The 13,313-nt window shown below is 40.7% G+C and overlaps 1 protein-coding gene across 3 annotated transcripts in view; it reads right to left on the bottom strand.

Moving 5' to 3' along the window:
* The window catches only part of sik3 (SIK family kinase 3), a 123,710-nt gene that overhangs the window by 17,625 nt on the left and 92,772 nt on the right, over nucleotides 1-13,313 (bottom strand). For all 3 annotated transcript variants that reach the window (XR_004560022.1, XM_034167906.1, XM_034167905.1), the window contains 3 exons: nucleotides 5,415-5,534; nucleotides 1,381-1,439; nucleotides 1,161-1,270 (listed from right to left, as the gene is read on the bottom strand). Coding sequence is in view for 2 of the 3 variants with exons in the window: in XM_034167906.1 (XP_034023797.1) it covers nucleotides 1,161-1,270; nucleotides 1,381-1,439; nucleotides 5,415-5,534 (289 nt within the window). In the remaining variant the exon portion in view is untranslated. The remainder of the gene's footprint in view (nucleotides 1-1,160; nucleotides 1,271-1,380; nucleotides 1,440-5,414; nucleotides 5,535-13,313) is intronic.

Below are 13,313 nucleotides of genomic sequence, written 5' to 3'. Positions count from 1 at the left end.
CAGACAAAACACCTGGAATCAGAGGGAGTTTTTCCTTACCACTGTTGCCTGTGTGCTTGCTCTAGGGGTTGGTAAGGTTACACCTTACTCGTGTGAAGCACTTTGAGACAGCTTTGTTGTGATTTGGTGCTATATAACTCCTCCTGAAGCTTACGTACAACACCACCATCATTCGACTCATCTAGGAAGGTGATGAGGCTGCATAGAGACAGGAGGTGGAACAGCTGGTCCTCTGGTGTGGTCAGAACAACCTGAAACTGAACCTGCTTAAGACTGTAGAGATGATAGTGGACTTCAGGGGGAACCCCCATCCTCAACAACACTGTGCCGAACTTTTGTCTGTTGCACCACCACTCACCTTCACAGTGAAGTGCAGCAGAGGATTTTCATACAACAGATCAAATAAGGCTCTCTGTGCCAGTCCACCATGAAGTTGTATAACCAGTGATGCAAAATTCAGAACGTTTTAATTTACCCAAAAGCAGCAAAAGGCGGCTTCTTCTGTGTTGTCATGGGTGTCTTGGTGGCTTTCCTCACTCGTTTCCTTTTTGAACTGTCACAAAGTTTTTGACAACTGTCTCCTCCAGACAGATTTACCACACAGTGGTTTGCATTTCTTAAAGACTTATGCAAATAAAGTCAGACATATTCAGTTACTTGGAAATGTCAATGTGTCCATTTCCTGACTTGTCTACAGAAAACCGGCTGTTAAACAAATTTAGATGTATTACATTTCAGGGTGTGTACACTGGTGCATGTCACTGTTTTGACTTTTGTTTTCATTTATTTTATGTTGTGGAGATTAGCTTCTGAATTTATTATTATTATTATTGTTATTATTATTTTACATTTGATGTCATTAAAAATTCAGTCATGTAAAAGTCCAAGGGTTCACAAACTTTCAAACACCACTCAACGTGTACACGGTTAAGAGTAAACACTTCTGAAATAAAGTTTAACTGTAATCTGTGTCACTATGAAAAGCTACACAGAAACATGAATCCATAATTACCACTTACTGTATTTATAATGATTTGTTCAGCCGAATGTGGTGGGTGTCTGCATTTTCTACTCAAAGTAAAAAATAAAAATACTACCACTGCATACACAGCAGTTACACGCCAAGAAGCAGAAAGTTCTCCAACAACGCCATTACTAACCATGCCCTTGCAATATGCCTGCAGAGCCAGGCGGAGGGCTCTGATTGGGCTGTCTAAAGAGGTGGTTGCTGGGATGTGTTGGCGGTGGGCTAGAGGGCTGAATGTGCAACCTGAAGGAGGAGAGAACAGAGTAGGAGAGGAGAAATACGACAATAATGCAACAATTTAGTCAGCACAGTATCAAGTACACTGTTCTCAGTTCAGCAATTGATGTGTTCACCTCTGCAGCTGGTTGGTTAGGTGACTCGGCTGGCTCTCTCCATGGCCTAAAGACAGACCCTGCAGATGAAAGAGAAAACATGGGTGTCTTATAATGTGTTTGATCATTAACATTCTCCTACACATGTCCTTGAGTATAAGAGGCTGTCTGAATGAAATTAGAAAGCTAATTTCATTTATTCTGACACCAATTATGTAGTCCATTTTAACAACATTCAAAAGGCAATCAGCACAAGCAACCCAAACAATTTGCTGCCTGACACACACACACACACACACACACACACACACACACACACACACACACACACACACACACACACACACACACACACACACACACACACACACACACACACACACACAAAATCTAGAAAAGTATTCACAGCACTTCACTTTTACCACATTTTGTTATTTTACAGGTTTATTCCAATGGGGCAAATTCATTTTTCCCCTCAAAAGTCTACTCACAACACTCCATAATAACAACTTGAAAAAGTTTTTTTTCCCCTGAAATTTTCACAAATTTATTAAAAATTAAAAACTAAGAAATCACATATACATAAGTATTCACACCCTTTACTCAATACTTTGTTGATGCACCTTTGGTAGCAATTACAGCCTGAAGTCTTCTTGAATATGATGCCACAAGCTTGATGCCCCTATCTTTGGGCAGTTTTGTCCATTCCAGTTTTGTGGGATGACAAACCAAAACAGCCAATGAGCCAGCGCTTGTCTTTGTGCATTCTGCCCCCTGCTGTGGGAAAGCAGAATTTACCCTGACAGGATACAGTGGTCACGGCTTTAAAAATAAAATTATTCCGGATAGAATAACTACATTAATGTAAACTATTAAAATGTACAACGTGATATTATCAGTTATCAAGTTGTTCACCAATGAATATGGCTTTAAAATTCTAACCATAAGTTAAAACTCTATGCCTCTGGATGACTTGGTTGCTATTTCCAGCGTATTAGTATGGGGTCAAAAGAAATGCGTTTTTTCTTTTCTATGACCAGTTCTCCTTTGCCTGCAGAGGACAGAGCGGTTTCTAGAACCAGCTCTTCTCTACTTGTAGAGGATAGAACTGCGCATCTACTACAAAAAGCTACGTTTGCAAAACTGTTAGCGGTCTAAAAATTATCGCACCAAAACCTATCGGAAGATAATTGGTCTGATGATGGTTTTCAAAGTTATCTGAAAAGTTAATCCAATAATGAAAACATTACCTTCGATAATTAGCAGTTAGCGGATTAGCGGAACTGTGGCCACCACTGCCCTAAACTCGAATTCAAGACATGTAAGTAGGTTGAGGTCAAGAAAACCTGAAACTGACTGAGTGCCAATGCCACGTTCGGTGTGGGAGGGGAATATCTTCCCATAGGTGGGGGTTCAGGGGGGACTCCCCTGGAAAATTTATTGAAAATGAGGTACCAAATGGTGCATATTGAACACAACTGTAAGGATGAATAGGACAAAAGGGCATATATTTTAGATATTTACATAGAACAGTAGAGAAGCTTGAATCCTTGACTGGACTGGGTTGCTTGACGCGAGGATGTTTCGCTTCAAATCGCAGAAGCTTCCTCAGCTAAAATTCTTGCTCTGGAAGTCTGACTTCTGTCTGACTCTTGTAGAGAAGAATAAAACAAAAGCCAACAAAAGCTGGAGTTTTAAACCTAACCAGACCCCTCCTACTGAGAGGCAGACTGCTATAGGCTAGTGACTAAACAATAGCTCTAATTAGCAACTATTGTGCTGTAGTTAGCACACCTAATGGCAGGACAGCTGTCCCTCTAATGATGGGATGGATGTCTTTCTGATGGCTCCCTTGATGACGTGAATGACTCATTACCATGAACAAAAGACTGAAACTCCTTTGACCTGAGTACCCCATTGTAAACAGGGGATAAAGTGTGTCTCAGACCCCCTCCCCGGTTAAGGCTGGGTTTCAAACGTTTCACAAAGAATGCCTCCTTGACCCCTCTCTCAAACCATTTCTTCTCTCTGGCTAATATTTTAACTTCCTTGTCCTCAAACATGTGGTTAGTGTCTTTAAGGTGGAGGTGAACTGCAGACTGAGGTCCACTGGCGCCGTCTCTGCGGTGCTGGTATAGCCTTTTGTGTAACGGTTGCTTCGTTTCACCTATGTAGTGTTCGTTACAGTTTTCTTGACATCTGATAGAATATACTACATTGCTCTGTTTGTAACTAGTGATCATGTCCTTAGGGTGAACTAATTTCTGTCTCAAGGTGTTAACTGGTTTAAAGTAAACTGGGATTTTGTGCTGTCTGAAGATCCTTTGTATTTTTTCCCCTACTCCTGATAAATAAGGGAGAGACACTCTTCTTCTTGTCTCCGTCTCCTGTCTATCTGGTCTCTTTGTTCTCTGGGACTTCTGCACTTTGTCCAGGGACCATTGTGGGTACCCACATACTGTGAGGGCTTTCCAGACACGTTGTTGTTCTTTAGCCCTTCCCTCTGCAGTTGTGGGCACCTGTAGGGCTCTGTGTTGAAGCGAGCCGAAGAGCAGATATTGGTCAGTGTGAGTTGGTTTTCTGTAAACCCCTGGCTGGAGCTGCCTGTTCTCTCCAATCGTAACATCACAGTCCAGGAAGGCTAAATGGTTGTTTCTGGCATCCTCACGTGTGAACTTGATATTGGCGTCCACCGAGTTGATGTGTTCTGTAAAGTCCTCAACTTGCTGTTGCTTGATTTTGACCCATATGTCATTAACATATCTGAACCAGTGACTGGGAGAGATGCCTGTGAAAGACGTCAAGGCTGTCTTCTCCACTCGCTCCATGTACTCCATACTTCCAGAGCAAGAATTTTAGCTGAGGAAGCTTCTGCGATTTGAAGCGAAACGTCCTCGCGTCAAGCAACCCAGTCCAGTCGAAGATTCAAGCTTCTCTACTATGGAAGCCACCTGGACAACTGAGAGCCTACACAGAAATATTTACATAGAGTAAGGGTAGTGGTAGCAGGGAAGAAAATTGTACTCATTTTATTATTATTATTATTATTATTAAGTAGTCATATGAAAAATGTCTTCAAAAGTGGACCTTTAATCAAAGGGTGTTGTGGATGGCACGTCTCCCCCCCCCCCCCCCCCCCCCCCCCACACACACACAAAACACCCTCTTTCCGCCTGGATTCTCCTGTGGTTTTCAGTGTTTGAGCAGAAAGAATTTGTGTATTTATGTGGAAAGCGTGACCTGATTGAGAGGTAAGAAGGTTTTATGCGCGTATTTTACATCATGCCATCCTCAGAAAGAGATTTTAGGTGTATTTTGGGAGGAAAAAAGCACTAGTGTTTATTGCTAGAGCAGCTCTGTTTTTAGTTTAAACACAAAAAAACACCCACAGAGACACTTAGCGAAGACTTTCAAAGAAAAGAAAAGTTTAAAAATGTTTATAAAACTCTGCTCTGTGTCATTCGTTACAGCACTGTGACCCACTCAAACACACTGATACCCTCCCCACTCCTCCCTCCGGCAGTGTGCACATAGGACACAGGAACAGACGTGGGGACTTGCTGTGAACAGGAAAAAACTAAACAAATAAAAAACAAAACAAACAAAAATCAGAGACATTCTGAAAATTGATTTCTGAATGTTTTGAACATGACGCGCATGTGCCCCGGGGATGCAGCAAATTTTATATCTTGCGTTCAGCCTAGACTCTGTCAGGACGGCTCATCTTAGACGCTGCATTTTGGCAGCCCATTTGAGGGAAATCCATCGTAGTGATGGAGAACTTGGCCGGATGAAGATACGTCACCGCGTGTTATTGTGAAACATGGATTAGGTTGAACTTTGACCGCAGTGCGCTGAAGTCAAGCAGCACTGTGCGCACACTGCTGAGAGTGACGGTTTTTGGTGCTTTGCTCTGTGACGTCCCTCCACACAAAGCTTCTCACTGAAAATACAGGGTTTCAGAGTGATGCATCTGTGCACGTTGTCAAAGCCCCCAAGTACATAAAGTAATTATGGTGACAGATCTAACTGCAATGTGTACATTCTTCACATACCTGGATTTGCTGGTGGAGTATTTGTTGTTCTTGCTGGTACAGAATATGCTGTTGCTGGGTGTGCTCCAAAAGTCGCTCATCCTGTGGAGCAGCGTACATTTTCTGAAGCTGTTCACACTCCTATGGGAAGCACAGACATCAACAATGGAACAAAGAAAATAAAAGGCAACCTGTAGATGAGCATACTCTGCTGATACTGAGAAACACAAACAAGAATTTCTTCCCATGGCTGACTCTAAAACTTGCTATATCTGCAATATTTCAGACACATCAAACAATGGGACCCTAACATTCTGTATGAGAAAAATGTGAAATTACATGAAAGGTTTGTTAAACATGTATAAAGTTTTTCTTTAATTTGAGGTTTGTTTTTAGAACAAATGCCTTCACATAATTGTCGGCGGTTAAGTGCGCTTGTTTTCAGTGCAAAAGGTTCCCTGTTCAAAACTCACCCCTGCCCTTTTTCCATATAATGTGGAGTTGTGTCAGGAAATGCACTCTGTGTAAAACTTAGGCCAAATCAACAAACGCCAATATTTGGTGCGTGACAAAAACTACAGCAGGCATAAATCCCAGCCTGGACAGAGTGAATGCACACACATGTAATTATGCAAACAATAAATATTGTTCAAAATTCTGTACTGGTGTGATCAGCAACAAAAAGTCACAGTTGTACTTAAGATTCTTCAATATTCACTTTCACTAATACAGAAACACACAGCTTGACAAATAATTATACAAAGCTGGACAGCAATTATGGTAATGTTAAGTATTTTAATAGAGAAATAAAGTTATGTAGCTGACATTTATCTTACAATTACAGACGATGAAATATCATCATGGGTTAGTTATTCTGAGATGTATCAATAATAAAGATGCCCATTAACAATAACTTAATGTGTAATGAAAATAAGGAGTTTTTGTCTGTGGTCCTGAGTGAGAACAAGGTGTTCAGTATTTAAACAGAAAATTTTCAAATAAAATATTTAATTGTTGGATTAAACAGCAGCATGAACAATACCAGCGAATTAAAAAAAATAGCCTTTGCCTAAACTAGAAAAGGTACAAAAAAAGAGAAAAGGAGCAAAACTGATCTAAGTTTTTTTTTTTTTTTTTAAACAAGAGATGAAGATGCCTACATTGTTTGGTGGGAAGGTGAGAAAAATTTTTTTTATTGATAACCCTTTCTGGACAAATACATTTATCATACCCATTGATCAGAATTAATTCAGATCAGTGGTCCTGATGAGCAGACATTTGGAAACAGTCAGGAATAACTCACTGTTTTCTGAAGCTGTGGGTGTTCCAGACAGCTTGGCCGCACAAGTGCTTTGATTGCAATGGTCGGACCACTGGGCTCACGGCTGCACAGTGAAGAGACAACAGGCACTTTGTCCTTAACGTCATCAGATCTGGGGTTTTTATGTGGCTGGATCTGAAGTGCTGAGCCTGGTTTTTTTTTTGTTTTGTTTTTTTGTGCAGCGCATGAAGCAGCACAGCCTGCGTGTGTGTGCACCAAATTGGGACTTTGTCTCTGTGCAAGGCTGTTTTTTTTTTTTTTTTTAAACAGGCTGTGAGCATAGAGCTTTGGCATTTCTTCCAAACAAACTGCGATTTTTAATGCAGCTGCATCAGAATTAAAGCAGTCAAAAATAAGCAACTCCCATCAGCTGTTCCTTTGTTTTCAATCGGGGGTTGCCACGGTAGATCTGAGGTGGATCTGCATGTTGATTTGGCACAAATTTTATACCAGATGGACTTCTGGATGCAACTCGAACTTTCACAGACAATGGGCAGAGGTGGGATTTGAGCCGGGAACCTTCTGCACTGGAAACAAGCATATTTAATCGCTTGGCCACCACCCCTAGCCATCACTTTCACATTATTTCACAATGATACAAAATCCTAATTATACAACCCCTGGCAAAAATTATGGAATCACTGGTCTCGGAGGATGTTCATTCAGTTGTTTAATTTTGAAGAAAAAAAAGCAGATCACAGACATGACACAAAACTAAAGTCATTTCAAATGGCAACTTTCTGGCTTTAAGAAACAGTATAAGAAATCAGGGAAAAAAATTGTGGCAGTCAGCAACGGTTACTTTTTTAGACCAAGCAGAGAGAAAAAAATATGGACTAACTCAATTCTGAGGAAATTATGGAATCACCCTGTAAAATTTTCATCCCCAAAATTAACACCTACATCAAATCAGATCTGCTCGTTAGTCTGCATCTAAAAAAGAGTGATCACACCTTGGAGAGCTGTTGCACCAAGTGGACTGACATGAATCATGGCTCCAACATGAGAGATGTCAATTGAAACAAAGGAGAGGATTATCAAACTCTTAAAAGAGGGTAAATCATCACGCAATGTTGCAAAAGATGTTGGTTGTTCACAGTCAGCTGTGTCTAAACTCTGGACCAAATACAAACAACATGGGAAGGTTGTTAAAGGCAAACATACTGGTAGACCAAGGAAGACATCAAAGCGTCAAGGCAGAAAACTTAAAGCAATATCTCTCAAAAATCGAAAATGACAACAAAACAAATGAGGAACGAATGGGAGGAAACTGGAGTCAACGTCTGTGACCGAACTGTAAGAAACCGCCTAAAGGAAATGGGATTTACATACAGAAAAGCTAAATGAAACCCATCATTAACACCTAAACAGAAAAAAACAAGGTTACAATGGGCTAATCTCGAATCTGCATTGGGCAAGGTGGAACTTTTGTTTGGTGCCGTTCCAATGAGATTTATAAAGATGACTGCCTGAAGAGAACATGTAAATTTCCACAGTCATTGATAATATGGGGCTGCATGTCAGGTAAAGGCACTGGGGAGATGGCTGTCATTACATCATCAATAAATGCACAAGTTTACATTGATATTTTGGACAATTTTCTTATCCCATCAATTGAAAGGATGTTTGGGGATGATGAAATCATTTTTCAAGATGATAATGCATCTTGCCATAGAGCAAAAACTGTGAAAACATTCCTTGCAAAAAGACACATAGGGTCAATGTCATGGCCTGCAAATAGTCCGGATCTTAATCCAATTGAAAATCTTTGGTGGAAGTTGAAGAAAATGGTCCATGACAAGGCTCCAACCTGCAAAGCTGATCTGGCAACAGCAATCAGAGAAAGTTGGAGCCAGATTGATGAACAGTACTGTTTGTCACTCATTAAGTCCATGCCTCAAAGACTGCAAGCTGTTATAAAAGCCAGAGGTGGTGCAACAAAATACTAGTGATGTGTTGGAGCGTTCTTTGTTTTTCATGATTCCATAATTTTTTCCTCACAATTGAGTGATTCCATATTTTTTTCCCCTCTGCTTGGTCTAAAAAAGTACCGTTACTGACTGCCACAATTTTTTTTTCCTGATTTCTTATAGTGTTTCTTAAAGCCAGAAAGTTGCCATTTGAAATGACTTTAGTTTTGTGTCATGTCTGTGATCTGCTTTTTTTTTTTTTTCTACAAAATTAAACAACTGAATGAACATCCTCTGAGGTCGGTGATTACATAATTTTTGCCAGGGGTTGTACAAGCTTTGCAATGAATCTAAAGCTGCGCTGACACTTGCATGACTTTGATGCATGCATTTGCACGCACGTCGTCATCATCATCGTGATGATCCTACCGCTGTGTTCCCAGCTGGACGCCGTGCTTTGTTCCACCGCCTATCATGTGCTTTGCGCTGGACACTGCATATATAAAATAATTATTTCGTAGCGGATTAATCATTTTCTCTGCAAGTTGTCTGTTGAAAATGGCTCTAATCACTTCCTGAATCACAGAGGACCGCTCCAGCAGCACGGTTTGTGCACGTGCTGAATGAGCTGGAGAAAGAATTTGGAGCTGTCTAAGAAGGTAATTATTTGTCATGTTTACATTATCATGGCTTGGTAAAACAGTTACATGTTCTTTCCTTCTTGTCTGCAGCTGTTAAAGTATGTTTATGACAGATTTAACATCTCATTATAATCCTTCAGATGAGCTGTGCTCTAATGCGAGCGGCTGATGCAATCACTCACTCTGTTAACTTCTTTATTCTACTTGATGAGCTGCTCGTCGTGCTGGCGAGCAGATCGCGCCACGTAGCACAACTTTTATGCATGAAGGATTTTTTTAATGTTTCAAAATTCTCTTCGCGCAACTGCACACGTCGGCACCCCTCTCACGTTCAGTCTACACCCGTTAAAGACGAGTTTACTCTCCTGCACGACACGGGTCGTGCAAATGCGTGAATCAAAGTCATGTAAGTGTCAGTGCACCTTAAAATTCACATGCATTGCCGAACAGTTGTGTGTGTGTGTGTGTGTGTGTGTGTGTGTGTGTGTGTGTGTGTGTGTGTGTGGGGGGGGGGGGGGGGGGTTCCTAAACTATAGAAATCTGATTCGTGATAAAACAGTAGCCGCAATTCCTTTTAACACATCCACAGAAGCCTATAACTCCTACAGAGAATTCATGGATGTCTTTGTGGCATTCCTCACTTGTCTCCTTTGTTAATACTTGCTCCACTCAGTGAGAACTGCATAAGCCAGACAGGTTTACCATGCAGTAACCACAATTTTATTAATGACCGACAAACAAAATCCAGGATATATATCCAATGACTTGTTTATTTAAAAAAAAAATGCCTAAAGAAGTCATGATTTATGTTTACAACAATCCTTATATGTAGTTTGACCAATAACGGTGTCTGAAAATTTAGGCTTTTGTTTTTTCGTTTTTTTGTTTTTTTTAAGAAATTACATTCTACATCGTTACATACAATATTTTTCTTAAACTCCTTGAATTAAAGCAAAATTTCTACATGCAATGCACATCCCAACCAGCCCCAGCAGAAGACTGCCCCTCCCTGAGCCTGGTTCTGCTGGAGGTTTCTTCCTGTTAAAAGGGAGTTTTTCCTTCCCACTGTCGCCAAGTGCTTGCTCACAGGGGGTCGTTTTGACCGTTGGGGTTTTTACGTAATTATTGTATGGCCTTGCCTTACAATATAAAGCGCCTTGGGGCAACTGTTTGTTGTGATTTGGCGCTATATAAATATAAATAAATAAAAAAAATAAATAAATAAATCTTGACAGTTTCATTTTACAGTGCATCCAGAAAGTATTCATAGTGCTTCATTTTTTTAAACAGTTTATGTTACAGCCTTATTGCAAAATGGGTGAAATAATTTTTTCCCCCAAAAGTCTATGCACACAAGTCCATAATGACAATCTGAAATAAGTTTTGAGATTTTTGCAAATTTATTGAAAGTTTAAAAAAATAATAATAATAAATCACATGTACATAAGTATTCACAGCCTCTGCCATGAAGCACAAAATTGAGCTCAGGTGCATCCTGTTTCCACTGATCATCCTTGAGATGTTTCTACAGCTTAATTTGAGTCCACCTGTGGTAAATTCAGTTGACTGGACAATATTTGGAAAGGCACACACCTGTTTACATACAACCCCAATTCCAATGAAGTTGGGGCATTGTGTAAAATGTAAATAAAAACAGAATATAATGATTTGAAAATCCTCTTCAACTTATGTTCAGTTGAATACACCACAAAGACAAGATATTTAATGTTCAAACTGATAAACTTTATTGTTTTTGTGCAAATATTTGCTCATTTTGAAATGGATGCCTTGCAATACATTTCAAAAAAGCTGGTATGTTTACCACTGTGATACATCACCTTTCCTTCTAACAACACTCGAGCATTTAGGAACTGAGGACACTAATTGCTGAAGCTTTGTAGGTGGAATTCTTTCCCATTCTTGCTTGATGTACGATTTCAGCTGTTCAACAGTCCAGGGTCTCCGTTGTTGTATTTTTCGCTTCATTATGCGCCATACATTTTCAATGGGAGACAGGTCTCGACTGCAGGCAGGCCAGTCTAGTACCTGCTCTCTTTTACTACGAAGCCACGCTGTTGTAACACGTGCAGAACGTGTCTTGGCATTGTCTTGCTGAAATAAGCAGGGACGTCCCTGAAAAAGACGTTGCTTGGATGGCAGCATGTGTTCATCCAAAATCTGGATGTACCTTTCAGCATTGATGGTGCCATCACAGATGTGTAAGTTGCCAATGCCATGGGCACTAACACACGCCCATACCATCACAGATGCTGGCTTTTGAACATTGCGCCGATAACAAACCAGAAGGTCTTTTTCCTCTTTTGTCTGGAGGACACAACGTCCATGATTTCCAAAAACAATTTGAAATGTGGACTCATCAGACCACAGCACACTTTTCCACTTTGCATCTGTCCATTTCAAATGAGCTTGGGCCCAGAGAAGGCAGTGGCATTTCTGGATGTCGTTGATGTACGGCTTTCGCTTTGCATAGTCGAGTTTTAACTTGCACTTGTATTTGTAGTGATGAACTGTGCTAACTGACAATGGTTTTCTGAAGTGTTTCTGAGCCCATGCGGTAAGATCCTTTACACAATGTCTGTTTTTAATGCAGTGCCAGCTGAGGGATCGAAGGTCACGGGCATTCAATATTGGTTTTTGGCCTTGCCGCTTATGTGTAGAAAGTTCTCCAGATTCTCTGAATCTTCTGATTATATTATGGACTGTAGATGATGAAATCCCTAAATTCCTTGCAATTGAATGTTGAGAAACATTGTTCTTAAACTGCTGGACTATTTTTTCATGCAGTTGTTCACAAAGTGGTGATCCTCGCCCCATCTTTGCTTGTGAACGGCTGAGACTTTTGGGGATGCCCCTTTTATACACAATCATGACACTCACCTGTTTCCAATTAACCTGTTGACCTGTGGAATGTTCCAAACAGGTGTTCTTTGAGCATTCATCAACTTTCCCAATCTTATGTAGCCACTGTCCCAGCTTTTCTAAAATGTGTTGCAGGCATCCATTTCAAAATGAGCAAATATTTGCACAAAAACAAAAAAGTTTGAGTGCAAACATTAAAAATCTTGTCTTTGTGGTGTATTCAACTGAATATAGGTTGAAGAGGATTTGCAAATCATTGTATTCTGTTTTTTTTTTTTTTTTTTTTTTTACATTTCACACAATGTCCCAACTTCATTGGAATTGGGATTGTATAAGTTCCCACAGTTGACAGTGCAGTGCATGTTAGCGCACAAACCAAGCATGAAGTCAAAGGAATTGTCTGTAGACCTCTGAGACAGGATTGTCTCAAGGCACAAATCTGGGTAAAGGTACAAAAACATTTCTGATGCTTTGAAGGTCCCAAATAGCACAATGGCCTCCATCATCTGTCAATCAACAATCAATCAATTTTATTTATATAGCGCCAAATCACAACAAACAGTTGCCCCAAGGCGCTTTATATTGTAAGGCAAGGCCATACAATAATTACGTAAAAACCCCAACGGTCAAAACGACCCCCCTGTGAGCAAGCACTTGGCGACAGTGGGAAGGAAAAACTCCCTTTTAAACAGGAAGAAACCTCCAGCAGAACCAGGCTCAGGAAGGGGCAGTCTTCTGCTGGGACTGGTTGGGGCTGAGGGAGAGAACCAGGAAAAAGACATGCTGTGGAGGGGAGCAGAGATCAATCACTAATGATTAAACGCAGAGTGGTGCATACAGAGCAAAAAGAGAAAGAAACACTCAGTGCATCATGGGAACCCCCCAGCAGTCTAAGTCTATAGCAGCATAACTAAGGGATGGTTCAGGGTCACCTGATCCAGCCCTAACTATAAGCTTTAGCAAAAAGGAAAGTTTTAAGCCTAATCTTAAAAGTAGAGAGGGTCTGTAAATGGACGAAGTTCAGATACACCAGGGCTCTTCCTACAGCTGGCCACCTGTCTAAACTGACCACTCAGGGAAGAAGGGCCTTAGTCAGGGAGGTGACCAAGAACCCGACTGTCACTTTGTCAGAGCTGCAGCATTCCTCTGTAGCGAGAGGAGAACCTTC

Source organism: Thalassophryne amazonica, chromosome 4 (assembly GCF_902500255.1).
Source record: "Thalassophryne amazonica chromosome 4, fThaAma1.1, whole genome shotgun sequence".
NCBI lineage: Eukaryota > Metazoa > Chordata > Actinopteri > Batrachoidiformes > Batrachoididae > Thalassophryne > Thalassophryne amazonica.
The sequence above is the reverse complement of the archived record's forward strand: the minus strand, read 5'-3'. Positions and strand labels throughout refer to the sequence as shown.